This window comes from Tyto alba, unplaced genomic scaffold (genome assembly GCF_018691265.1).
Source record: "Tyto alba isolate M040663 unplaced genomic scaffold, T.alba_DEE_v4.0 Super-Scaffold_40, whole genome shotgun sequence".
NCBI lineage: Eukaryota > Metazoa > Chordata > Aves > Strigiformes > Tytonidae > Tyto > Tyto alba.
This window is the reverse complement of record NW_024881316.1, coordinates 11,406,892-11,434,685: the sequence shown is the minus strand read 5'-3', so window position 1 is coordinate 11,434,685 and position 27,794 is coordinate 11,406,892. Positions and strand designations below refer to the sequence as shown.

General features: G+C 41.7%; 3 protein-coding genes across 4 annotated transcripts; 2 read left to right on the top strand and 1 right to left on the bottom strand.

Annotated features, from left to right (window-relative positions):
* Nucleotides 1-738: 738 nt before the first annotated feature.
* On the bottom strand, nucleotides 739-14,727 carry GJB7 (gap junction protein beta 7). The gene is given in 7 exon segments (XM_033002731.2): nucleotides 739-1,026; nucleotides 1,028-1,092; nucleotides 1,095-1,295; nucleotides 1,298-1,348; nucleotides 1,351-1,594; nucleotides 1,596-1,689; nucleotides 14,662-14,727. Coding segments are annotated over 6 exon segments (738 nt in total). The 5' UTR covers nucleotides 1,626-1,689; nucleotides 14,662-14,727; the 3' UTR covers nucleotides 739-879.
* An 8-nt stretch (nucleotides 14,728-14,735) lies between these two features.
* On the top strand, nucleotides 14,736-18,819 carry SMIM8 (small integral membrane protein 8). Of its 2 annotated transcripts, none has more exons than XM_042802956.1 (3): nucleotides 14,736-14,842; nucleotides 15,939-16,080; nucleotides 17,011-18,819. In XM_042802956.1, the coding sequence occupies exons 2-3, from the start codon at nucleotides 15,961-15,963 to the stop codon at nucleotides 17,167-17,169; spliced, it is 279 nt and encodes a 92-aa protein (XP_042658890.1). In that variant the 5' UTR covers nucleotides 14,736-14,842; nucleotides 15,939-15,960; the 3' UTR covers nucleotides 17,170-18,819. The 2 variants fall into 2 exon arrangements, with proteins under 2 accessions (XP_042658890.1, XP_032858732.1); XM_033002841.2 differs by lacking the exon at nucleotides 14,736-14,842 and adding an exon at nucleotides 14,899-15,339.
* A 78-nt stretch (nucleotides 18,820-18,897) lies between these two features.
* Nucleotides 18,898-27,572, top strand: CUNH6orf163 (chromosome unknown C6orf163 homolog). Its single transcript, XM_009968523.3, is given in 5 exon segments — nucleotides 18,898-20,364; nucleotides 22,478-22,572; nucleotides 23,135-23,242; nucleotides 25,498-25,700; nucleotides 27,071-27,572. Coding segments are annotated over 5 exon segments (1,056 nt in total). The 5' UTR covers nucleotides 18,898-20,216.
* Nucleotides 27,573-27,794: the final 222 nt, after the last annotated feature.

Below are 27,794 nucleotides of genomic sequence, written 5' to 3'. Positions count from 1 at the left end.
TCGGATCCTAGGGAGTTGGGAATGATATTTTCCCTTAAATGCCACAGCCACAGGGCAGAAGAAGAGTCTAGTGACTCAGGAGCTGCTTGGTGCCAGTGACCAGGAGTTAACTCTGGTATATGCTGCCTGCCCAAGTTTGAGCAAGTACCTTTGGTAACAGGATGCATTCTGATGATAAATACCCTTAAAAACTGTAAAGGGCACAAATACCTCCAGGAGGTGCTCCACAAACAGCTAAGTAACCAGGTCTGTCTTTATCACCTGGGCTAAACTAGATGTGCCTACCTCTTATTTTTTCCTTTTTTTTCTGGAGATGTTTTACAGTAGCCCAGTGGTCCGGGCTTGTGACCATCCAGCTCAAGGCACCAGCAGCTACCATATGCCAGCGCTTTCCGATCACTATTTCCACAGCTATCGGATCCACCCACCTGACAAGTAGTGTACATCCCCTTATTGTTCAGCTCCTTAATCAATCCCAGGTTCTTCCAACTCTGCATATAAAAAGCCTCTTTTTGCTTGTACCAAAGCAATTCTGTGTAATATCCAAAACACAACTGTGAGCGTTTGTTTCAACATGATTTATCATAAGCATTTGTGTTCATATTAAAACCTCATGGAATTTTTATACTTCTACACCTCTTGTTTCAACATGAAAAGATCTAGATGATTCTATGTATGACATACATAATGTGACTGAATTTATCCACTCAAGTAAGGGGATCTAATAGAGAAAAAGTATTTCCTACATAACTATCCTTTCAGTTCTGTGATACACTGATTGGAAGAGCAATTGGACAAACACAGCTTGTGGAACAGGGAGGTGGTGTCTAGCCTTCTTTCAAGTCAACAGGGAACTCTTTTCACATTTGTCTTGTACATTCAGAGGCAAGGACTGGAGCTGTTGTGGAACCATCCTGCAGTTGCCGGCCTGTCACGACTGATTATTTCTGACTTGTGGCAATCACTCTCTGAGCCTTGACGTTTCTTGATGTACCTCTTCAGATAACATTTTATGGAGTATTTAAAAAATTAGATGACTCAATTCACTTAGATTTAATACAATGCACAAGCTTGAAGTTGCCACCAGAAGAGTAAAATCATCTCTGTGGATTTGGAAATACAGCAGTCTGCAGTACTGGGACATGGACTTCTGCCACATTTCACAAGATGTGGTACTTTGAATCCATTGTACAATTTATAAAACAGAACAAGAAAACTTATTTCAAATCCTGTTTTTAAAATAAGGCTGACAAAGTAAGTGCATAGCAATCCACCATCTAGCTCTCCTGGACTTTATAAAGTTTCTGGTTGTGGTGTTTCTCTCTGTTCTCTTGGTAAGCAGCATGAAAACCAACAAGAGTGAAGGGGTGGAGGCCATGATTAATTTCAAAACCCAAAGTCTGATCTGGGAGACAGGGCAAAAATGGTCAAAGCAGACATTTTCACAATGAGGCTGCTTGATACTGCATTCAAATTCATCATATTCGTATTTCCAGATGTTTTCTGCAGCCTCAGCATAAACCAATAAGTGGAATATGAACACAACTGCTACCCAAATTCTTCCAATTCCTGTTGAACATTTATTCATGCCACTCCAGCAGATCACGTAGGAATCCCCAGCTCATTTTTCTCCTCAAGGAAAGAAGGAAATGCCGTATTGAAGAAACAAAGATCAGAGGGATGCTTCCTCTGGGGTGAAGAAAAATGAGAGGCTCATGCAAGGTGAAATATAACCAGTAGCTGAAGTAATTTAAAATTATTAAGCATTTTAAAAAGGAAAACAACAACAAACTTAGTTCTGATAATTTGTACCTTCTGAGGCTATTACACAAAATTTATTTGCTGTTAAAATAGGTTTTGTCAATTAGGCTGAAGCCTAATCATTCTGTTAAACTGTCCTCTGCAAGTAAACTTGCCTGTTTTTCCCAAGGGTCTCCTGAGCATCAGGTAGAGCTTTCTCTGGCAAGTTCAGGCTAGCACTCCACCACTGAGGCACACTCAATTTGCATAACTGCCAGCTATGCAAATACTAAGCACAGTCAAATCAGATTTTGCTTTCAAATTGATGTATAGGAGCCATGTGTTCCATAATAAGTTGGCTACCAAAATGCAGATTGTTTTCTTTTTGTCTGCTCTCTAACTTCTCAGTAAACTCATGCAATATTTTAAATCCTGTCCTGCTTCACTGGATTTTATTTGTTGTATTTCTTATCATTTAAGAAGTGCACTAAACTCTGCTGCAAAAAATGTTTTTATTTTCTAGTTTATTTTCCACACAAGTCTTCCCCTGTCCTGACTCTGGAACACTTCTTTTGGAAGAGCTGCCTGAGGAGCCATTGGCAGCCAGCCTCTCCTCAAAGTCAAAAGAAGACTTGAGAGAACCACCAAGAGCACACACCTTCCCACCAGGCCCTACCTCCAAGGTCTGCATGAATCTTCAAGGATATCATGCTCCTTTGTTTTGTAAGAGCAAAAAAGTAGGCGTATTCCCAGGACACAGAATGGCTGGGAGACACGAGGAGGGAAATCTGAGAAGTTTCCAGATCTGTGTCTCCTATCTTTTAATGTCCTCATCCCATCTACTGCTCCTGCCAGCTCTGCCTAGCAGGAGGGAAAATGTACCCCTCTGTGGCTGCGGCGGCACAAGCAAATCCCGCTGCCGTGGCCGCAATTAGTACTGACGTATGAGCAAGGTCAACAACTGGCAAGTTTGAACACAAGCAGTCATCAGGCCACAGCAACAAAAAGCTCAACACAGACAGAAAGGTCCGTAGTTCTTTTGCTGCCCCTTGATTCTGCAGCCTGTGATTCTCTAGACCTCTGCCTGTGGCCAGACTTCTGCTGAAAAATAAGGTTATTTGCCTATTTGGGTATTCCTACATTGCTACCATTAAAGCTTTTGAGTTGGTGACTGACTTGAAGAGCTGAGAGACAGCTACAGAAATTAATATAATGCTGATTTATACTGGGAAGGATATTGAAAAAAGATGTGCTCACAAAGAAGGGTTACCAAGCTACTTCTTTATGTCGCAGATAAAAAAGAATAACAGGGGAATATCAGTTGGCTTATATCCTACCAGACATATGCTTATATGCTTTTAAATATGTTTGGCAGGTGGTGACTTGGTCATTAAAGAGCTATTTCTGTCCTCCATGCCTGCCGAGTTCAAGCAGAAGCTTAAATCAAGCTCTTCAAGACATGAGTACTAGGGCTTTAATGCTTTCTAGATAAGTAATACACACTCAATACATCAGTCTCAAAGGAGCTGAATAGCAGAGCATGAAGATACTGCTAGGTAATAAAGCACTGGCAAGGAAACAAAACATTCACATGAGCGAGTGGGAATACTAACATGTACGAGCACATCTTGTGGATGAGCTGTCCTCTGGAGGAGATTTGAAGGAAAACCTCAGAAGGCTTTTCCTAGGATTTTAGGATGTGCACAAGCACTACAGAGGGAAGACTGAATGTTGTTATTTCATGAAAATGAGGACAGCTGCGAGTGGACTTTCTCTAACAGCCATAAGAACTGCACCATCCCTTTCTAATGTAAAAAGCCTAACGTCACCTATCAATCCATGACTGGAGTTACACCAGTTCTGAGCCTCCAGCTGAACAAGACAGGACAGAAATTAAAGATATGCTGGGTCACCAGCAAGGCACAAAAATCAGTGGGAGCCAACACTGGTGGAAATCAGGCTATGAAGACACCTAAATACAGATTCAAAAATTTACCTTGCGGTTGCTTTGCCCAAAGCTCAGCTGCTACTTCCTTACCTGAGCAGCAAGAGGGATTCAAAAAGAACTTTATACCTTCTTTTGCCAGTCCCACGTTAAGGAGAATCATGTGAAGTGGAAAAGGAAGTCTTGCTCAAAGAAAATGGGGATCAGGGATTTGACTAAAATCTCCAGCAGATCCTGAGGAATGGGCAAATTCTAGCCTACCAGAAGATCGGATCGATGAAATTCCTGCAAAGCTATTTTGAAAGACAGCAACGCATTCTGGTACCTAGATGTCTGGCACTGAGGCAGCAGGGATTTCCCAGAACTGAAGATGGTTCCTGGTCTACGTGCTCTGTCAATGGGAAACTGAAATTTATTAAAGGACTGTAGGGCAGGTCTTGTGGCCAGTGGTGCTTCTGCAGCCAGAACTCTGCAGAGCTTTGGTTATATTTTTCCACGTGCAGCTTTCGCGTGATGTTGAGAAATGGCTGCATAGGACAACCTTCAGCCGCAAGCCTGAAGGGCCACAGAACCTGTTTCATGGTATTATTTGGGTTGTAACCAGCACAGCTCCTCCTTTGAAAGGAGCTGCAAATGTGCCTTTAAAAGGTTATGTTTGCTTTATGCACCACTGTTGCTACAGAAGACTGTGGATGTTAACTAATGCTTTTGCACCCTTTGAAAATACCATTAATTCACTGAAGCATTTCAAAGAGCATATGGAATGGAAAAAATAAAATTGACTTCAAATGTAAGGAGTTACTGAACAGGTCAACAAGAGAAAATTGACTTCATGGGACAGTACAGGCATAGACTGATGAGAGGCTAAGTTAGCTGAGGCTAAAGAAGACAAAGACGTTATATGGGCTGTATGAAATGCAGAGCAAGGTGAGAATTCAAGCGACAAAAAAAAAAAAAAAAGACAAATCTTCAAGTAAGCACACAATTGAGCTGTAGGAAAAAGATGAAGTGTTATGAGGTTTTGTAACACATCTAACAGTGGCAGTACAAGCAGAAGCAGATGCCAAAAGAAGTATCAGGGCATGACGCTTTAGCAAAATTATATTCTGACTATTGTAAGGACAAGACAGGAAAAAATGTGATCCAAATCCTTGTAGCCAAAGAGAGATTTCAACCTTAGCATTTGGAGTAATTTCATTTTGTGCGGAATGAATCAAAAGGAGTCGAGAAGGGAAGCTAGCTAAAGAAATTGAGTAGATTGGAGAAAATGTAGATGACATCAATTTGCATCAAGGTAATGTCCAACGTTGAGGCTAACAATGAAATGACTCATAGGTTTAAAAAAGCAACAAAAGGGTCAAAGGGGGATCTATCTGGCACTGTAGATATAAAGACCACAAAAAAGACTTAGCCTCTATTGGAAATTACAAAAGAGGCACTAGAGAGTCTTAAACGGTAAAATAAAGATGATTTGCTCAAGAAAAAGTTGAATGGAGCAAGAAGTGAAGAGCAGAGATTTGAAGTTAGATTTACTTCAACCCCTCCTGCTCCATACACATGCACATGTGCACACCCCAACTTGGACAGAAGCTGAAGCTTAGAGATACGTTGATTTGCTGTACCCACTTCTAGCTGAAGTACTAGAGATAAGCATGAAAACAAGTGCTTGGGCTGCTTCTACTACCTGCCAGGAAACGGAGCAGGTAATCTCTCTTCCTTCTCACATACATCAATTATTCCCTAGATGTGACTTAAATACACCCCACCACCACCACCCACACATTTTGTCCTGCTCACAAGAGACAAAAATGACCAGAAGAACCTCCACATCCCCTGTTTCCCTCAGACGTATCAGTGACCTGGTTTCCCCCCTTAAGGCTGCACACGTACGTACTCTGCTAGGCAAACAGAGCAACCTGAATGCACCATTAACTTCTGAGTGTGCTGAATGTAATTTATTGAGTAAAGTGTTTGAATAATGCTATTATTGTTGGATATATTAATCAAATAATAATGTCTGTCGTTTAATGAGGTCTACGGAAGTTTAGCTAATGTGCATTCAGAAATGCATCCGTTGAAAAGCATAGTGCTCAGAGAATTCGTTCACCTAGATTTCTATCAGCTCTGCTAATTTAATTACTTTAAAAGCAGAAAAGGTATCTTTCTGCAGAGGAAAATGGGGGAAAAAAAAAGTAAGAAAATGCAAGAACAAACTGACTAAGTAAAGAGAAAGTAGGGAAAGCATCCAAAGTGTTAGGGGCACGAAGAGGGCAGGCAGGTCTAAGCTCAGACAGCAGACAAATTACAGGAAGAAGGTGCAGTATTATGGGAAATGGAGATGGAACGATGAGAAATAACAGAAAGAACATGAGCCTGGGAACAGTGGATCTATGAATTCTGTACAAGCAAGCTGAATCATCCTCACAGGCTAGAGACGGAAAAACACTTTATGTTTTTGATATAAACTTTGCTAATGGGAGTACTTTGCTGCACCTACAACTTACCCTTTTTCTTTTCCTTTTTTTTTTTTTTTTTTTTTTTTACAGGAAGAAAGAGAACCATAAATAGTGGTAAAACCAATAAAGCAAAGAGCAGAAATGGAAAATCACAGAGGAGGATACAGAATCATAAAAAAAGCAGAGGAGGCAACAAACTTGAGAGCTCCTCCTCTCCTTTTTTTTTTTTACAATTTAATCAAAACATCATCACAGTGCTTTTTTTCTTTACACACCAAGAATCATCGTAGTGTTATGAGGAAAAGGAAAAAAAAAAAAAAGCACTGGCACAACGGTTTCCATAAACGACCAAACAAATAATGAAGCTTAACATCAGATGTTCATTTAGTAACAGTGTTTTCTCCTTATTTTCTTTGTTTGTTGATATAAGGAAGTGTGTATCCATTTGATGGTTGCTGAATCTTTGTGCTTGTTTGATGGACTACCCAATGCTTCCTTACCAACTACCAGATGTGTAAGGTCCACAGACTCAGAAACAGTGATTTGCTTCATTCTCAGGCCCTGAGAAGACTTTGTACGGTTCCTGACAGTTCCACCTGCTCTTAAATTGATGGAAGCTCAACTAGCCCCACCACCCCACCCCAGTGTCATGCATCTATTCCAGTGCTCCACTACAGAAGAGGAGGGAGTGGGAAACCTTCTGGGAACACCAAGGGACAATATAGCTCCATGCAAAGTCACTCTTCCAGGCTGTGCATGCACCAGCTATTCAAACTGTTGCATATCTGCAATAGGAGCTGAAAAACTATTGCTACAAGTCACTAAGTTTGCAACACCTTTGTTTCTTGTTCAATGGTAAAAGTGCCAATGTAAAGCGATTTCCAGGTCCTTATGAAAGAGCCAACAAGAGAAAACAGAGAAGTCATAAGAATTAACCTTGCCTTGTTCAGGCAATTCATCTCTTATCACAAAGTAAGTAAAGCTGTATCACAGTATTGATACTCACTGCTTTTTAAGGCTCTTCAGAAATAATCCAGGTCAGGCTTGACAACCCATGAGCAAACACAGCCCTCCTGATCTGTATGCTGGCCAAGTTGTTCACTTCTGCCATGACCGCTGCTGGTGGTAGTGCAGCAGAGTCCATGGTTCTCAGGTTGATGCCAGCCAAAGGTTTCCCACCTATTTCAGATGCTTCCAGTGGAAGTGGAGGTCCCTGAATGGCAGATGTAAACATACTGGCAATACCTTGCTCTTCTCTCACAGATCAGTGAAAAATAATCTATAAACACTTCAGATTGAACTTCATTGGTATAAACCCTTCTAGACAGAGAAAACGTGCGCTGTGGAGGAGGAGATGTCCACCAGAGAGGTGATATGGTTTATCCAGCATCACTGAGCACATCAGAGGCAGAGCTAAGAAAAGAGCCATGGTCTCTTATAGCCTCGTCCCTTCCTTTCATCTTCCTTACATTACTGATTCTAACCTTTCACTGTTTCATGCCTATTATTAACTTTTAACTCCTCAGAATAAGAAATTTGCCCTTTGATACATTTGGAGAGACAAACTTCTGGGTACTGTGATATTAAAAGTATAATTCCACAAACAAATAGTACTTAAAATATAAATGTGGTGTGTAAAAACATCAGCCTAGGTATTTACCTGCCAACCAACTACAGGAAGGAAAAGACTAGATGAAAGAGGGCTCAGCTGGTCATTTAGCACTAGACAAGAGCTGGTTGGTTTGGCTTTTATACCTGTCTTTCCTGTAGGCTTCTGCAGTGGCTTGGGACAAGTCCTCCTTTCTGGGCTTCAGGATCTTAGCTGCCAAACATTCACTTCTCTGAAAATATCACTTCTAAAGTACATCTTCAGTAGGCTTTGTAACTTTAAGCACACTTGGCATTCTTTTTTATAGCCAGTGGTGGCAAAATCCTGTCTCATTTTGTATTTAGGGAAACCACAAACACAACTTAATACTCCAGCAGCTGCTGAGTGTGATGCTTTGCCAGCTGCTAATTGCTGTGATCCCTCCTCCGCAGCAATGAATGGGTTTTGAAAGAGGGCAGACACAGTTCACTGTTTTCTTTGTTACTTTGGCAAACTGTGTAATTAGAAAAAAAAATAAACACGGAAGTAGACAAACTGACTTTTCTTTTTTTTTTTTTTTTTTTTTTTTTTTTGAAGTAGTGATGTCTATATTTCACCCACACAACTACTACTGGATTTCTCAACACCTTCATGCCAAACAAATAACCCATCTCTCTCTCCTATGCTCTCCTGATGTAAACAAAAACTCCCTCTGCAGCAAATGATCTTCAAAGTTAATAAGTATTACTGCCCCATTCAGGCCACTGTTGTAAAGCTTTAGGCAACTCGTAAAAAAAAAATGAATTAACGAAGTCAGAAGATTTCCACTTGAACAAGTGGCTGTCAGTGGCCACATTACAGTTTGTAACTCCTTAGTAGTTATAAAGTACTGCAATAATGCAATGAAAAGAGGATTATACCCATGGTTTATGCTGGCTGATGGGACACTTTCATGAGGCTATTATCAAGCCTGTTTGACATTAGAAAAACAACTTCTCGGTTAGAGAATTTCTCTTATTATTTCTCATTCAGTAAAACTGTATTTTATAACAGGAACCTCTAACCTACCTGTGTCTCAGTGACTGATTACAGCTGGACCTCAGCCTTTCAGTGGTATTAACAACCAATGATTCATTTCCGAGAAAGGGAGTTACTGCTCTACGCCTTGAAAATAGAAACTGCTCGTCTCCTAGGTAATATAAACTAAAAGAGTGAAACCTGAGCATCTCTCTTGGCACACTGTTCAAACCAGAACCATAACATGTCTTTTATCATCAGAAAGATATGAGGAAACTATGGCGTTTGTTTAAAGTTTCAGGCTTCATCTGCATCCTTTGAGTGCTCATCAACATCATCTCTAACACTGCACGCTTGGTGCTTTCACATTAGAAACGGCACGACCTAGAAGACGCGCATGCTGGGGCGTCCAAAGCCCCAGGCCATGACAAGTCACCCTCTATGAGACACGTGTAGCCTGTGTGCGTGCAAGCCGAGAAGTCACTTGGCCACATCGACCTTGCGTGAGTATGCACAGAAGACTCCACACAAAGATCCTGCTCTTCATATGCCATGGAGCTTCTGGCTAGCTCCCTGTTGCACGTGCTGCTTCATTACTAACTTTCATCTTATCATGCTCTCTCTTCGATATTAGCTTTACTGCAACATCAAAATAGTAAGAAAGGCCTTCATGACTCTTAGCACCCCTTCAATAGTATGGCTTCTACATTTTTTCCAGAAGACTTTTGTCCATTTGAAAAACTTGAAAATGCTGTATGGAATTACAGTAACCTTCTGAAATCATATAACTGACTTAAGAGCCTTAACTCCCACCCTGCTTGATCTTTGACATTTTACATCCGATTTGTATTTCACGTTCTCTTGGGCAAGGAAATTGTCCACTAAAGACAAAATACTATTTAAGCACACATTACTCCTAACAATACATTACACAAATGTTTAGACAGGTCTTTGTATTAAAATTTTAAATTATAGTGGTTTTTCCAAGTAACTGAAGCCTGGTTTTTATTATTAAAATGTATTTTGGTTACTGTATATGCTAATCAATTCCCACATTGAGCGAGGCAGCTGAGCCACTACCCGCCAGAAAGCCCATAACTTTATTTTTAATAACTAAAAACAAAGTAATTGGTTATGTCCTGCCTTATGCATCTTATCAAGCATCAATGCTTTGGCAGTCATTTTTACCTGGGATGTTGCTATACTGCTGCGTAACGTTACAAAAAAAGCAGAAAGACTGAACTTGCCTCCTAAATGAATTCTTCACTGTATAATTTATTAACAGTATAATTTATTTAGCTTAAGCTTACAGTGGCTTTTATCTGGGAATTACATGTGAATGTTCAGTAGTTTTATGAAGAGGAGGGTATCATGTAGCCTAACACACGTGCCTGAATCAGGCACTGTCCCCTGAGAAGCTGATGCTTCCAGAGGGTGGCTGAAGGTGCCAGAGCTTGGTGCAGGCAAGGCAGAGCCTCCCAGCTGCCTGCCAGGCGAGCGCCTTCCTGCCGGTACTGCTGCCAAATGCCTGACAAAAGCCATGGCCAGCTGAATAAGGTTCAGTTCACATCAGTAAATCAAAAGCAAAAAATCACCGTAGGAATATTGTGAATACCTGTAGTACTGAGAAAGCTGAAGTATAACTTTAAACCTAAACTTTATTATGGCATTAAAGGTAACTGTCCTATAGCAACAGAAAAGAAAAAAGCCCCAACAGCCCACTTTTTATTAATTGGAACTGCATGTTTATAATCCCATCACTTAAATGTCAAAGCTGTTTAAGCATCTTTATGACACCCACAGTTATATCTTCACTGTATCTAGTATATAGACACTGCCACTCTACTGTAACTTGTTATGTAGCAGTATTTAAATACAACTATAAGGTGCAGAAAATCTGAAGAGCTCCAGATTACAGAGTGTCAGAGTCCCCTACTACAGTGTTCACTCTCTTAAACCTGTGAAATTTCTACCCATCGGAGTGTTCCTAGGAGCTGTGTTACCTGCCTGAGATCTAAAGGGTGCCTAGATCAGAGAAGGCACTAGCTGAAGGATTTTAACTTATCTCAGTTTCAGTTGATTGGGAACTCCGGTGTTACAGGCAGAGGTTAGTCCTGGTCTGTGCCCCCACTTCCAACTGCCTTCTCAGCTGCATTGCCCTGCTTACATCAGACCGTCTTACCCATCCAACTGAAAAACAAAATTTGTTCTCCTTTTTTCTTCTCTGGCAATGTCAGTTTTCAGCTGGACCAGGGAGTAAAATCAGTATACTCCAAGGCTGAGCAATTCTGAGTCTTCACACAAGGAAGGCCACAGCAACCACAAGTGAAAACAGGTTTCCCCTTGTCCCCTCCTTTTTGGAAGTGCGGTTTTAGATTAGCTCAAGTTTGTCTTCAAACCCCACCCTAATGTACCTGGCTGTATAATCTTGTAGTGATCAAATTCAGCGCTGCACATGTTTCTCTGCTCTCTTCTTCCTCTTTAGTAGAAGCCAGCTTTTTCTTTCCAGAGGGGATGCTTTGAGTTTTGATATTATTTTGTTCCCAGTTGGAAACAATTTGCCAACTCATTAATGAAAGTAGAACCAAACAAAGTGCCTTTTCCCTTCCGTATTGAATTCAGTTAAAAAGATTTATAAGCTTGATTAGTATTCGAAGAATAACAATTGCTTTAATCTTTGCTGGAAAGCACGGCTGGGCGATTTGTTTGTCTCCATCTCTCAGAGACACAGCTGGCTAACAAGTGTTATGGAAGACATACACATAATGTTATGAAACACACAAGATTCACTCTAGCAGATTTGGGGTTTTAAAATGCATATTGCCTTAAAACTGTGTTGGATTGCCAGTGGTAGGGTCGCAACCACTGCATGCTGCTCTCTGAAAACTCTGCTTCCTTGATATGATAGAAATGAGTGATAGCAACTGAAAAGCAGCATAAGGACTCTTGAGATTCAGGTTAGCTGAGCAATGACCACACAGAAAGCTCTGTGTCACCTCTGTCTAGCTGGAGATCTGTTTGTTTTTTCTTCTGCATTTATGCCCCCAATATGGCAATACTGATTCACATGCCTCAGTGCAATAACAGTTCCCCTCACCATTAGGTGCAAGGTGGAAAAAGTACTTGTAATTCCTAATTTCTTCTTTCCTTTCTCCCCCAGACTTGTTCATGACAAAAAAAGTCCCAATTGTCAACTCTAAATAAAATATCATGAAACGGTGTATAAAACATTGTAAAAATCAGACAAAGCAGGAATGAAAATACACACTACACATTCACGTATGAAAATGCTCACACACATGGGATGGAAGTTGCCCCTCTCACTACAAGTCATACCAGTGCCGAAGCCGCAATGTTGATGCAAGAAGATTTTTTTCTGTCCACAACAGCTCTGTAACTCTGTCTCTAAAGTAGGGATACGCTTATCAGTAGCCTGAGAAATCCTATCTTTATTTTGGAGACAACATGAATCTCTGTTCCTGTGTGGCACTTGAAATAAGCAGGAGCAATGAAGTGAATCAGCAAAGACGCAGAGGCACGCTGCTGCTCCCTGGGCTGCGTTGGGCTGGCTCCCGCATGCCTGTGACATCTGTGGGACACAGCATCAGATTTGCTCTGTTCCCAACGGGGACTCTTCTACAGCTCAAGTGATAAGGGATGCAAGTCTCGAGAAAAGCAGAAACTGCTGTCGAGTTCTGAATGGCCACGGCACACAGCACAATACTGAATGAGGAATCCCAAAGGAAAATAAATCTCAGTAACGGCCCCGGGTTTGGAAAAATGAAGGTTTTCTTGCATGGTTACTTTTCAGGAGAGATACTCAGATATTAAGAGGATGGGTGACTCAGAAATACCACAGACGTTTACAATTCTACCCTTTATAGAGTCTCTTCTATAAAAAGATGCCAGACTTTATAAGCTTTGATGGATTGACCATTTCAACATCCTGTTGGGTCAGATGACAGCAACATAATATTCATATCAAAGATAAAATAAGACACTTTCCCACAGTCATAAAGCAAAACTAGAAACAGTAAGTAGTCCAAGCTTTTCTTCACTGCAGAGTTAATCTGGTTAGTGGGCACCTGCTCAACATATGCCAACTCCCAGCATTTACATCAAAACCCAATGCCATTTTCACGTCCCTCACTGCTTCTCTTTCTACACATAAAGTCTTATCCCTCAACCCTTCATATGGTGAATATTTTCTCTCCAGCTGATGGTGTTCTTTGTACTGTGTATGATTTCTTCCTCCATCAATGATGTCTGGGACTTACCTGTCCTTCAGAAGAAGGATGGGAAGTGCTAGAGAACTAGCAGCAGTCTAACAATCCTTGCCACCATTACCAGGCAAATGTATTTTGACATAAACCCTTCCTACAATGACCTGGAAAATATCATAACCCTGGCTGACTTTGGGCCAGAAGTTTTATCTGCATGGATGGGGTCAGTTAATGACAGTAACTGCTGGGAAGAGGTGCACATGCTGATAAGTGAGTGCACTTCTCAGTGTGGTGATGTAACTGTTTTGCATTCCCATATACAATGTGTCAATTATTTGGGAGCTGTATGCAGAACATCTCCTAAAACACTGTAAAAACTCTTCCATCTCTCAAGAAAACCAAGCTACTTTCCCAAAAACAAAGGCCCAGGCAAAAATCTTGTACCAGCTTCAAGAGCAACAACCTTCGTTCAGAAGTGACTTTCTACTGAATGGTTTCCAAACAAAATCAGCTATGTGGCATATGCTGCCAAAACAATACCTACCAGATGGTATGCTGTGAATTAAATGTTGACATAAAACCCAGACATACCACTCAATTCTCTCTTGACACCAAAACTTATTTCCCTACTATTTTTCTCACCTCATGATATTTACACACAGAAAAAAAAAAAAAATTTTTTTTTAGATACTCCATCTGGATTTCGAAGGGACAAATTAACCTGCAATATCCTATTACTCTGCCATCTTAAAAAAAAAAAAACAAAATTAAAAAAAGGCAATTTGATTACTGCAAAACAAAACAGGGAGCAAGTGGTTCTGAGAGTCTGCAGACCTCTATGTTTGTGCCCCTCTGCCTCCACATCTGCAATAACCAGATGCTCCACCAAAGTCCCCTCACAGACCCTCCAGATATGAAGAAGTGAGAGCTGGTGTTGGTGAGTCCAGAGCTACAGATGTACTAATCCACTAGCTGGCTGCAGCTAAATCTCTGCGATATTATCCATCACACATCTCAGTTCTGCCTTCCTGTTACCTACAGGAGTACTAATCTGGGTCTCTCCTTACTCTCCACGTATTGGTTTTTCCAAAATTTTAAATTTCTATCCTTCTTTCTAACAGAGGTGAAAATGCCCAATGGCAGTCAGTAGAGACAGAGCAGGCAGATGAAATTGCATGGGCTTCATTTCCTCTCCAGTCCTGGTAGTTTTATGAATTTTACTGTTTACAAATAAGAGAAAACCAAACAATGTAAAGCAGCATTTACATAACCAGGAGTTTCCAGACACCTGAAATTTTGAGTTCAGAGAAACTGAATGCTTAAATCGCAGCGTGTTCTGCTCAAACAACTGCACTTCCAGAGATGCACCTCCACATGAAACACCCCTTCCTGATCCCGGCACCTGGGATCAACAGGCAGGAGAATCTCCCCGCTCCACTTTCTCCATTTCCCACGTTTAAAATAATTACTGCTACCCTGAGAATCAAGATTTACACCGGCTGGACGAGTTGTGTGCATCTCCCGGGGAGTTCACAGGTTACCGGGGACTGCTGTTACCAAGGTCCAACAGCCTTCGACCAACGCCTGCTCCAGAGCCGTGAGGCAGGCCAGGCGCTCGGGAGCTGCGAAGCGTTCCTCTTCCGACCGAGCCAATTTCCTTCCCCCCCCCCCACACACACACCTCCTGCTCACAATTTGGAGCTGCGCTCAGGGAGGAAAACCACGACCTCATGGAGGAAGAACTCCCCCCGCCTTCCCCTCCCACGCCGCCAGCCGCCCTGAGGGGAAGGGCGGGGCCGGGCCTCCGCGCAGGAGGGGGGCGCAAGCGCGCATGCGCAGCGCCGCCCCGTTCCTGCCCCGGTGGCGGCCAGGAGTGAGTAGTGGGGCGGGGGGGAGGGAAGGGGGGGATGTGGCGCGCGGTCGCCGCGAGGCGCTAACGGTCACCCTCAGCTTCCCTGAGGCGTTGCTGGAGCGATGGCGGCGGCGGCCGCCTGGCTTCGTTCCGCGTGCGTCCCCGCCGGGTTTTTCATCCGGGAAACCGTGCTGCTTCGTCCCCAGCTTAATGCCGGTAGCGGCGCCAGGGCTGCCCCCGCGCCGCCCGCGGGAGGGAGGTTTTTTACCCTCGCTGTTGGTGCCGGTCCGGGGGAGACCGGTTGAGGTGCTGTGGGGGGTTGCGCCTCCCCGTGTGGACTGGCGGTGGGCCACCCTGTGCCTGGCAGTGACTTGTGCCGCTGGGGTCACCTTTACCCGGCCTCCATGCTGCCCTGACGTCCCCGCTGTGCCTCGGGGCCGTGCGGGAGGAGCTCCGCGGCGAGTCTTGGGTTGAGTTTGGGAGTCCTGCCCCCGGGTCCCCGGCTGTGCTCCACTCGGGTAAAGTACGGCGCGGGGGGGTGGGGTTTAGCACCGTGTCTCCTCTGCCCCTCAGTAAGCGGGGATAACCAAGAGTGTGTTTTGCTCGCCGTTGCTCAGGTGGCATCGTGCGGGTGACCTGCCCCTTGGGTGTAAAAGACCCGAGTCCCGGGGCTGCGGGGGTGGGTGGATAGACTGCTACAGTGGGGCGTGAGCTGTCCTCTCACGTGTAAGGTTTAAAAAAAGAAATTTTTTTAAAATGTTCCCTGTCGTTGTCTTTTTAGCCAGTGGTCTCGAGACTGCTACTCTGTGCGCTGGTAGCTTAAGCATTAGCCAAAGGCAAGTAAAAAAAACCCAAGCCCATTATCAGGAAACTTACATTTGCTGTGTAAAGACGTGCATCTCCAAAAGTTGATTTTAGGATGCACAAAATTGACAGGATAGAAAATCAGTGTGCTTAAGTAGGGAGTGTTAGGTAACACCAAAGGCAATTGTTAATATATACACAAAAATTCATGCTGGAAGAAGTGTAAGAAATGCTGAGCGTGAACTCATATTCAGTGGATGTAGTTCTTTCAGTTTTTTTTGAAAATTACATCTATTTTTCTTTCTGTTTTTAGGAAGTATTTAACATTAATTAAAATGTCTTCCATCAAACCTCCAAATGAAAGTGAAATACCCAAAGAGAGAAAACCAGGACTGAGGAGCGTTCAGACAACTATGCTCTTCCGAGCTGTGAACCCAGAGCTTTTCATTAAACCTGTAAGAGGCTCATTCTGAGAGAAACTATGCTTGTAGAGACACAGTTGCTTTAAAATAATCATTGCAATTCTGTTTGCATTATATAACCATCTCCTTGTATGCAAACTGCCTAGTAATGTAACTGTAGATATTTTTGCTTTTTTTTCCACTGATTGTTAAGAGCCCAGAACATTACACTGTCTATTACAGCTTTTATTTCACTGTTATATTGTCTGATTCTTTTGTACCTAGCCAAGTTGCTTTCAGAAAGACTTTACAGGAATATTACCCATGTAATATGACAGGTTAAGTAATAGGAGTCCTCTTTAATATTTAAAAGGGAACAAATCATAAAATGCAAGCTTTTTTATGTGAAAGAAGGGGACTTTTGGTAGTTTTTCAATGTTTTTTTTTTTCTTGCTTTTATAGTTAAGTTGATGATACTCAGGTATCTTGCAGAACTTGCAGAACCCAGCAAGACTGGATGGAATTTTGTGCATATAATAAAAGTAGATTTTGTGATATGTTTTCATGGTATATTTTAGAGGAATATAATTAAGGGTGCTTGGCAGGAGCAGAGTGCATTGTCCCAGTAGTACACCCAGATGAATTCTGTTAGAAGGTTGTAGTAGTTACCTTTAGTAGTTGGTTTTGGCTAGTTCATTCATGCTCAAGCAGCATTTGCGACCAGCAAAGGACAGAGCACTGGACAATGTGATGTTCTGTCTCCAGAAAGAATCATCTTCTTCAAAGGGAATTCCTTTTGCTATCAGAAAGTGGAGTCTCCCTTCTTGCTGCTTATCAAAATCATTTGGATCAGTCTGCAAGAAGGCAGTGATGATTTTTTGCAGTTGTCACAATAGTTTACTGTTAACTTTCTAAGCTAAGATAGAAGAATGTAATGTTTGTGTTAAATGGAGTGTTTTGACTAATTTTTTTTTTTCTTGTCAGAACAAACCTGTGATGGCATTTGGACTCATAGCAATTACCCTCTGTGTGGCCTACCTTGGTTATTTGCATGCAACAGTAGAGAATAAAAAGGAACTCTATGAAGTGATCGACAGTGAGGGGTCCAGGTATATGAGGAGGAAAACTTCCAAGTGGGACTGAGAATGTAAGGAAGGAAATCATCAAATCAGTCACAGGACTTTTCAAGGCAATGACTGTTTTTTTTCTCTGTCCTTTGAAATAAGAGATAAATGTTTCTCTTGTTATTTAATCCAATTTAAATTGCTTTATAAAATGCTGTGCCTGTACAAATAAATTGTAGTTAATATACATAAGAACTTAAAAGTGATTTTAAGAATTGTCTACAATTTCCCCAGTATGTCAGAAGATGGGCAGTTAACTCAGACATGCAATCGAGGCTGGTAGTTGCCTTTAGAAATTTACATGGTAGTTTAGCTCACTTTACTCTTTGCTTTGATTAGGTGAAAACACAGGTTTGTCTTTTGGTTTTTAAGCCAAAGGCATAATGTATTGTGTGTGAAAAGAAAAAGTTGATCTTCTAATCTGTTAAAAGTTGGTAATTAACAGTGGTGCAAGTAAAATAATTTTAAGGCAAGAAAGATCTGATAAAGCAGTCATTGAAGGTTATATTTAATACAGGAATTTGTAAAACACTGGCCAAAATAATCTTTGGATGCTAATACACTCTTCCTTACAAATGAAAAGTAAAATTCCATAGCTAGATAGAGGAGAAAAAGTGAAGTGAGTGCTTTTGCCAAGAGAAAGGTGGGAAGACCTCACCCATCACTTTTCCTGTTTAGCATCATATAGCAGGTCCGTGAACATACCAGTATCAGTTTGCCAGTTGATATGTTTAGATCCAGACTAGCCAGAATTTGTGTAGTATTCTTGACTAGCCAGTAGGACTAGTTTATTTAAGCAGCATTCAAAAATTGAATATCTCTATATTGCAAAGTACATTATATAACATTAATTTATTATAGGTTAGTGAACTCAGAATAAGGAATGGAAAATCTTAAAATCAACAGGTTCTTACAGACACAGACAAAAGAACGTATCTACCCACACAAGCCCCTTGTGTGGGTTGGAGGTGGCCCCTCCGCAGTGTGCTGGCTGGTGCCTCTGTGTGTCTGGCGTTTTCTCATATTTAGAGGCCCATCAAGGGCTCTCAAGAAGCTGAGAGACCTCTTTGTTAACCCTCTTCTGGCCAAGGTGGCTTCTGTCAGACCAAAGAAGAAACAACATGCTGGGACACCTCCTTTGTCGCTCTGGGAGTTGCTTTGGGTTTTGTTATTGAAGGATTGTTACTGAAGATAAAAAAAGGTGACCCACTGCCTTGAGGGACAGCAGTTGCTCCATGGGATTTCTCTGTATTTCCCTCTAAATCCTTCACTTTGAACCTGCAATCTTGTATAGTTACCTATATCTTAAATTCACCTGGGCCTTGGTTTGTCTACCTGAGAAGGGAAGTGAGCTCTATTTTGATAAAGCTATAAAAAAAATAGCATTTTTACAGCCTTTAAAAGCATATTCCCCGCTGAGCATAGCTGCCTCACAACAGCAAGGTCCTGGGCAAATCTGAAAGCTTGCAGGTGAGGAAGCTACTTGCCTTTTGATTGGTGAAGGAATTTCCAGGTGAATTGATCAAATACTCAGAAATATCACATGTTGTGTGTATCCAGTAGAATATGTTTTGTTTGATGGGATGTGATGGATCTTCAAAATTAGTCTGTTCTTTTAAAAAGAGTCATACAGGATTTTAGCTGTTCATTAAAATGCCTATGTCTCTCATCTTTGTATGAATTTAACTAAATTATTCCAAAATCTGTGCTATATTAAGCATTTTAACCTCTTTTCCTTCAGGCTTTAAAACTATACACTTTGATCCTTTCACCTGTGGGTGATTCAAAGTGAGAAAGCCCAGTCTCTCATTTTCACATATTTGGGAATAATGCAAGTTCTCAAAAGTTTGAATTACGTTTTGTGAAGTGACTATGGATCTGGAAGTTACTGGTGGGAAAGTAAGCGAGGTGTGGGAAGGGTTAAAGGTAAAGGTGTGGGACTGACCTGGGCAGCATGCCAGTGGCACTCTGTGGAAAAGCTGTCTGAGAGGGGGCCTCTTACCTGTTGGTGGAGTTGAGTCCTGTTAACCAGGTTAATTTAGAACTGCCCAGGAAGAGTGAGTATTTAGACTTGTCCTTATTATTAAGGAGCTTCTCCATATTTACTTGTGGCAGCTGCTGTACAGGTAACTCTCTTAATGCTACAAAAATGATACATAAAAAGGAGATAAAGCAGTGCAAATACAGAGAAGAATATAGGATGTTAATGGGTGTTATAGTATCAATACTGGCATTTGCTGCTTTAAGTAATTTATATCATAAAAACTATGTGTGTAAGTATTAAAGGGGAAAAAAAAAAACACCCAAACAAAACTACATTGGTAACAAAATTTGTTCTCTCAGCTCTGAAAGAACAGCTTCCCTTATGCATCTGGGGGATAAGCAAATGGCACCAAACCATTTATTTTGTTCTGCTTTTCTCAATTTCATCTTCAACGTAGCAATAATTATCTACATTGGAAGACAGCTGGCTTGACAGGAACTGCGAGTCAAAATGATTTCCTGGGCAGAGGATCTTTCAGGTTTCTGCTAATTCCTTGTTGTCAGTGCTGGCTTTCACATCTTTACCAAGAACAGCAACAAAATGCTACAATTTAAATAAACAGTAGTTATTGTACTGCTCTTAAAATCTCCCTAGACTACATGGTTGGAATAGGAATTGCTGACGTTCAACAACAAATAATGCATTAAAAAGCCAAAGCCTGCTGTGACACTGCTTAACAATTACCAGGGAAAGTTAGTTCTTTGTGAGCAAAGCCAGCCCTGCCCAGTAACAGTTGCTACGGAGGGAGCTGGATTAAGGCTGAAAGGGGTCACTTCGTACAGCCCTCCCTGTCATCTGCCTGCAGCATGTTACCAAGTTGTCAGCATGTGTGAATCCTAATCTGAAGGCAAATGTTTCGGCTAACTTGGTAAAAAGTAATGGTCAATGGTTTTTCTCTCTTCCCTGGCTTACATGTTTTCTGTAGCAACAATAAGCGCTTTGCCTGCAAGCAAGAGATCGATCGGGGATAGAGTTCTGATGTTTTGGTAACTGCGTTACAGAAAAAATACTAGCATACCACAATGATTAGAAGTCCCGATCTGGACTCCTTTGTTCGTTGTGCTGTATGTTCAAAAATAATACCACCACCACCTTCCAATGCTACTTTTGATCGGATCCGGGAGTATAAGCCCTTCAGAACACGATATTACACTCATCGTGATATACTGGGTAAGTCTGTTTGTGAAATCCGTCCCTCGCCATCTGAGATTTAGGAGAAGTCCAAGAGCTGTTGTGTTGATCTGTTCTTGACAGCCACGAAGGCACTCACATCTTGGCAAGAACGAACTGCACTTACCTTCTGAATATTAATAAACCCAGAATATTCAGAGGGTGGACATGATCAGCCATCCTGGGGTGCACGAAGGCATTCGGGTTTGGGCATAATGGAGTGCAAAAGAGAATTAGCTGTAAGACCGTTAGCAGATTTTCTAAGGCTCCAGTAGTTTGGGAAGAACTATGCTTGATTTAACATTTGCAAAGATCATCCTCTCATCCTTCAGCAGGACACAGCTGCAATGCTTTATCCTGAATCCTGCCTCCTTAGACCCGATTCTGGCTGCTGACCTTAGACTTGAGGCTCTGTAGAGCCTCCTGAGCTTTGATTTATTTCTGACATACCACAATCATAACCTAAATGGTGAAGCAAAGCATACGGTAGCATTCATATGTTTGAGTGAGCAATATATGCTACACCTAATTGTCACAGAGGTTTCTGATCAGGAGTGTAAACTTTTGTAGAAATCAAGTGCATTTTAATTAACGTGCACTGTGAAGAGAAGCGTGCTTGGTTTCTATTTTAAACAATATTGAGAGATAGCGTTACTCTTGATACTCGGTGTACGGAGGGCCCTGGCAGGAGTGTGAGTGCTGTGTGTGTCTCAGAACAGGAGGTTTCAGCCCTGTGTCGACACACGGAGTGTAAAACACACCCGGTAGGCCAGAGACAGTCTCTTTAAATTATTTTCTCTTTACTGCTTAATATAATGAACCGGGGGAAAGCTATGCAGTCAAAGCACAGCATGCTAGTTGCTAAGATTTATGCACTGTTGGACTTCTATTTTGCTGACTTAAATCAGTTGACCCCTTTGTCCCATCCTGCTGCCGTTTTCCACATACTTCGTGTTAGCTCCATGAGAGGACTCTGCCCACCCATGTGGAGTGGGGAAGAAGACTGGACTGAAAGAGGGAGACTTAATCCTCCAGTGGCTGTGTGGAAGCTAGATCTCCTGTGGCTCTATTCCTTTTCATTTTATAATGACCCAGGAAAATGTGACTCTTAGGCCCTGTCAAGCACGGAGAATGGGATCCAAAGCAATGCCCAGGCTTGGCACTGAGCAGGAAAGGCAGAGGGGGAGGATCTCAAATCCCACTGTCAGGGCAGGGGGAGTTTTGGGTTGCAGAAAGTCATCTTTGTCCACCTCCCTCTGCAGTGGCTTCTCTTCTGGGCAATCCTTGGTGCTGAACACCAGCCCTTAAATGAGCAGGGCTACTTGTTTGCTTTCACAGCATGTCCACAAGAGGAGATGGTGATGCCAACATCTTACTTAGACCCCATCCATGTTGCTAAAGGGAACATCCCTGGCCTAGGCCCTGTGATGCAGTGTGGCTCACCTCCATGCTGCTTCGCTCCCCCTTTCCAGAAGGGATTAGCTGTGCTTCTGCAGCACTGGGGCTGCTCGGGCAGACACAGCAGTCCTACAGACAGAGGGATTGCTCGGTTCTGAGCACCTGATATATTCTGCTATATCCCCCTGAGAATATTGTGTTCCCCAAGAGTGGCATGAAGGAATCTGAGGGCATCTCAGGCCCAGAGACCTTGCTGAAAGCTTTGGAAGACTGTGAGGTTGCAGGGAGCCAAAGAGGTCACTATCTCACCCATAGCACCTAAAAGGAGCAAAGCTGTCCCCAGAGCTGCCGCGAGTTTTGTTCGCAGAGAGAAACAGGTGAATCATTCCCAAGACAGCTGAGGAGTGACCTATTGCTTGTGCCGTGTGGATGGCCGTCAGGACAAGGAGTCAGGAGGGACACACATGATGCTCTCCTCTTGTGCAGCCTTGCCTAGAAAGTGAGAGTTGGGTTTAGCACCTTTCTATTACATTTATGGAACTGCATCAGCAATAATAATAATTGTGTTTTCCTAGATGTGAAATGAGGGTGTGTGTTTTTTAGCCTTTTGATTTTTAGTTCAGCTGCAGAGCCAAGCAAAGGGGTCGGAAGAGAGACATGGGTTTCTGCGCTCTGGTTGTTTGCTGTGCATGATCTGCTTGTGTTGGTCGTGCAGAGATTGGAGCAGACATTCAACAAGAACAACATGAAAAGGAAGAGGCAGAGATACAAGAGCACATTGAAAAAATGAAAGCTGAACTTTGGTCTCAGGTAAATTAAATTATGCTCCTGTCATTCAAAGGATGATTATTCTTTGGACTAATTGCTACAGTGTAAAGACAGTTAATAAACAACTTTGAGGTCACTGCTGTAGAGCTGTCATTAATTTCAGCTCCTCCTTTGTTCACAGATTTCTATGTGCACGTACTTTTCCAGTTTCTGATCACAACAAAGCATACTTTCAATTAATAACAAATTTTACATCTGGTCTGAAAGCGGCCTCTAAAGCATGCTGAAATTATCAGTTGTTAAAGTTGTTCCTCATAGTGCTATATAAGATTATGAAACTGCCCTTTATATATGTCTATATATATGTATAGTGGTTACAAATGTGGTGGCTCAATGCTATTGTGTGGCCACATTTTAACAGGAATTACTGCAATAAAATTGCCAAATGGGCCAAAATGTATGTTGCCATCTGGTTTTAAATGTAACTTGCTCTGATCTCTTAAATAGAAAATAGAGAACTATTGATTATGTAACTTCTGCTTCATCTTAATAGGTTGGTAATAGAATATAAGCAGCTATATTTAAATAATAACTTGTTTTAAAGGCTGAAATGCAGAAGCAAGATGCAGTGGATAAAGCTCTCAAAGAGGCAGCCGCTAACCACAGTGCATTTGTGCAAGACCTTAAACAAAAACTTGGAAAGGAATTAAGGGTATGAACCAGTTTACTTTCATTACCATGGAAATAGCCAGTGTGACAGAACCATGCGTTTGACAACCAAGAATGTCATTGTATGTAAAAAAACTTAAAAAACCCCCAGACTTACCATAACCAGGACCCTTGTTCATCTGAGGTTTGAACTCTAGTGCCAGGAGAAGTACTTGGCCTGAAAGATGACTGGCTTTGTCTTTGGGCTAGATGAGATGTGAACTTGAGCTAGCTGGATTTTTAATTTACTTTCAGCACATTTCACTTTTTTCTTATTGAATGAATTTTGTGGACTTTGTTGAAAATTCCTTGTCAGGCCTTGATTCAGCCAGCCGCTGAACCTGATTTGGTGCATTTCTTAAGGGCAGTTAAATACAGACTTAACTTTAAATCTCTCCTGAAGTTTTGTGTCCATCAAAGCTAGAAAGGTATTTAACTGATTTTCTGAACCTGGACCCTAAGTGGGGTGGAGGAGAAGGAAAACTGCTAGCATACATATATTCCTAAATGAAGCATACCAGCTGTAGCTTTGAATTTCTAGAGATGCTTAGCACATGCTTTATAAGGCTGTTTGGATATATAAGAAAAGAAACAGAGATATTCAAAGAGAAAGGAAGGCAACTGCTTTCTGGATCTGAACCTTCCTGCTTTCCACACAACTTCACAGGGCTTTTTACCATTTTTTACCATTACTTTTACCAAGTACTCCTCAGTCAGGCATTGCGCAGTCTGTCTAACACCTGTCATCCTTAGTCTTGCAGCCTCCCACCAGCGGATGAACAGCACACAGAGAATTGCTGGAGTGTTTTGCTTTGGAATTTTGTTTTATACAAGTCTCTAAATAGCTATCTGTTTATACTGCAGGCAGTCAAAGCAATGTGCTTGGCATCTCAAGAGGAAAAGCAGGGAGGTTTACAGTGGTCTTAAGTTTCCGGCAGAGTTCATTCCATTTTATGGAGCTGTTTTCCAAGGGAGTTCTGTCTTTTGCTGTCATAGCATCTGCCAACAATAGTTGGCAGAAGCTCTGTTCCTCATATTTAACCATTCAATTACTTGCCATAAGCCTATTCTATATCTTCATAGAACTGAGCACTCAGGATTTGAATGTGATACATGAACATCCTGATACCATTGGCTCCAGTGACTAAGGACTAGGAAGCAGATACAGAATCCTACACCTGAAACAAAAGAAGAGGCAGCTATAACTAAAGTAATTGCAAGATGTTTTAGATTTGGTGGTTTGTGTTTCTTGCAGTTCATTTTAAGAGGTGTGTTAACAGTGAGCTAACTGCTCACTAGCAGCTAGCTTGAAGAGGTGGTGGCAAAAAATTTACTCAGCATCTGTCTAAGCAAACAGATACTGGCAGCCAACAAAATGTATCACTGAGTGAGTGATTGAAGTGGGATTTTATGTGTAGGATAGGTCAAAGACAACTGCTTTCAGCTGATAGCCTCAGGAATGGCTTTTTGCAGCAGTGCTGATGTGGCTGTTCCACCACCACTAATGGTCAAATGATTTTAGTTAGACTTCTTGCAGGCCCTGCTATATGTCACTGTACTTCCCATCAGTAGACAAACCACCAGTATCCACAAAAATACACAGAATACAGAGCCTGTACATGGGTGTGCAAGAGTTTTATGGCAGACCTTATGTAACTCCATTCATCCTGTATTAGAAACCCCACCAAGGTCCAAGCAGCCAGAGCTTTGCCAACCAGTGTCTTGCCACTTCCACAGAGGATGCACTTGTCAGGGGTCTTGGAAAGAACTGTGAATGGCAGCAAAGCAGCATAGATCACTGGGCACCGGGTTAAGTGGGTTGGATTTCTTTACTGGATGGTCAGGTTTGGCATGGACTGTAATGACAGCAGAGGTATATTGGTATATACTGAGTTGTCTGAGATTCCAAATGTATGTAAGTCCACCCAGGCGACCTACGATTAGTGTTGTCATACCTTTAGGTATCAGCCCAAGCAATATCTTGCTGACAAGCATACCAAGGACTGGGCTGATTCTCCATCTCACTCTAAAACCATGCTACCAGCCACGTGATCTTGTGAAGCAAATACATCAGGGAACTTTTTGTGCCTTATGTAGAAAACACGAGTGATGTGGAATGATGATACAGTAAATCACTGTAATTGATTGCCCCATAATATTTTCTCGAAGTCCGTTCTGCTGAGCTTTGGGTGTTGCTTAAAGATGACTGAGCAGTAAGCTGTTGTCACTACTTAACATCTACTTTTAACTTTGCTCAAGGAAGAGGTGAGGAAGGCAAAGGCAGAGGTGCAACAGTACATGGAGGATCAGCAGAAGAGAGAGGCTGAAGCTGCGGAGCAGCGCATGGCTCACAGACTTCGGTGTGCCCTCATGGAGTGTGCCCGGGAGAAAATGCAAGCAGTGGCTGAAGCCAGGAAACAGGAGAGGGAGGCGGCCCTGAAGGAAGCAGCCAGGCAGCACAGGTGCTCTTAGTGTTTCCCCCGGCCTTGGCTGGCAAACATTCTGTGCTAAAGAAAATAACTAGCATTGCATCAGCATTGCTCAGATGCACAGGACCTCTAGGAAAAGGTCAATAGGCCCTTCAGAAAAAAATGTATTTGGCAATGTCAAGTGACCAGCAAGAGTTGCAGGCTCGCTCTCTCTTGCTGATGCCCCATACATATTTTATTCCTAAAAGCAAGTATCATAAAACCAACCAAGGATCCAAAATTTTTGCTTTTTATGGCTAATTTAGAGTCATCAGAAATAAAGATCTCAGGGGCCTATTGTGCCTTTCATGACATCTACGTAAAACTGGAAAAGATGTGTTCATATGGAGATCTGCAGGGTGCAGGATATTTGACCTGTATAGATTAAGCATTGTGAATCAAACAGCTTTGATGTCAAAATAATAACACACCCCTATCCCTTAAGAGTAGAATACATTTCATTTTTTGATAGCACAAACAACAAAATAACACTATCGCAATGAAAATATCAGCTCAGGTGTGTTCCTGTGTAGGATTTTTTTTTTTTTATCTGAACAGACTCACACTTAAGTTTTGATCTACTGTTTAATACCTTCATTTTCATTATTAAAACATGCCATTTCTAACAAAGATTAATGACATTCCACATGAACTTAACTGGTCTCTCTAACTTCTCATGTTAGCAGAGTTCTGTGAAAACATCTCCAGCAAAGTGGAGGGAGCAATAACAGAGGGCAGAATTTTCTTTCTCTACACTGAAGTATTTGGCTCAGTAACCTTAATGGATCCCTGATGCACCATTCTTTATGTGTCCCTGAACCAACTCTGATGAATAGCACCCATAATGTTTTGACTACATAATATAAATTATATGTTTTATTACTAGCATGCTAGCACAAAGATGTTCTCAGTACCACTTAGACAAAATTACAGATGAATCTGTAGTCTAGAAATCAGTTCTTAGATTTCACATCAAGACAGCATTTTTACTTGGGGGCAGAATTGTTCAAAGTCTATTTGAAAATCAGTGTGTACTTAAGTGCTAGCTCAAAGAGAGACCTGAATGAAGAGTGAAATAGTAATCCTTTATATTTTTCATTTGGAAGCAAGCATCATTAAATTATCGCTGGATGTGACACATGCAGAAATAGAATCTTCTGCAGCTGCCTTTTTCTGCGTCATCAGTGGTCTTCTTTTACCCTATTTTGTTTCAGAGGTCTTACATCAAGTTCTGATTTCATGTATACTTATAGTTGAATAAGAGAGGTCTTACAGCAACATGAATAGACTTAAATTGGTTTAAAAATAATCTTTAATAATGGGTGTTCCCTACAAATCTTTTCTTAATTTTCTTTTTTCAATAGAAAGCACTTAGAGCAACTCAAAGAAGAACATATGTTAGCTGAGGACCTGTATCAGAAGAGTATAGAACAATTAAACAAAGAAAAATGTCATGAGATTAATACTGCTCTGAGTATCACACAAAAAGAGAATCAGATTGAGACTGAAAAACAGCTCAAAGAAGCAGAGACCCTGCATCTTGATGAGCTGGAAAAAGTGATGGTTACATTGAAAGCAGCAGAAGAACAGGTAAAGACTCTCATGCAAAAACTGGAGAAGATGACAGATTGGAAGGACAGCCTGGAAGCTGAAATACAAGCAACAAGACAAGCTTTTCAAAAGTATATTGATGCCACATTTCCTAACCTGTCCCCTGGACAAGCAAATTTTATTCTGCCCTTCAGAGAAGCATTTCAGCAGAAGGACACCCCAGAAGAAGAAGAGAACAGTGACGAGTAATATAAGAGAACCAGTATTAGAAGCATGAGATTCACAGCCATGGGTAAACAGAACTACAGTAGGTGATGCTGAAAAATAAATTCACCTCTGTTCGCTGAATTATATGTGTGGTTAGAATGATGCACAGAAAAATAACGGTCACTATATTAAATAATGAGGTGATGAGCCATGCCTAGAAATTATGCATTAATTTTTGTTTTGTAAATGCTAGGGCAGAGGTTGGAACATGTAGCACTTGAGGAGCTTCTTGAGTCCTCCTTGAGAAGGAAAAAATCTGAAGATCTGATC

Bases quoted from the DNA above. Each gene is read 5' to 3' on its own strand.
- SMIM8 (XM_042802956.1), top strand. From the start codon at position 15,961: ATGTCTTCCATCAAACCTCCAAATGAAAGTGAAATACCCAAAGAGAGA. The intron at 16,081-17,010 runs GTAAGAGGCTCA...TTTTCTTGTCAG, and splicing joins CAGAGCTTTTCATTAAACCT to AACAAACCTGTGATGGCATT.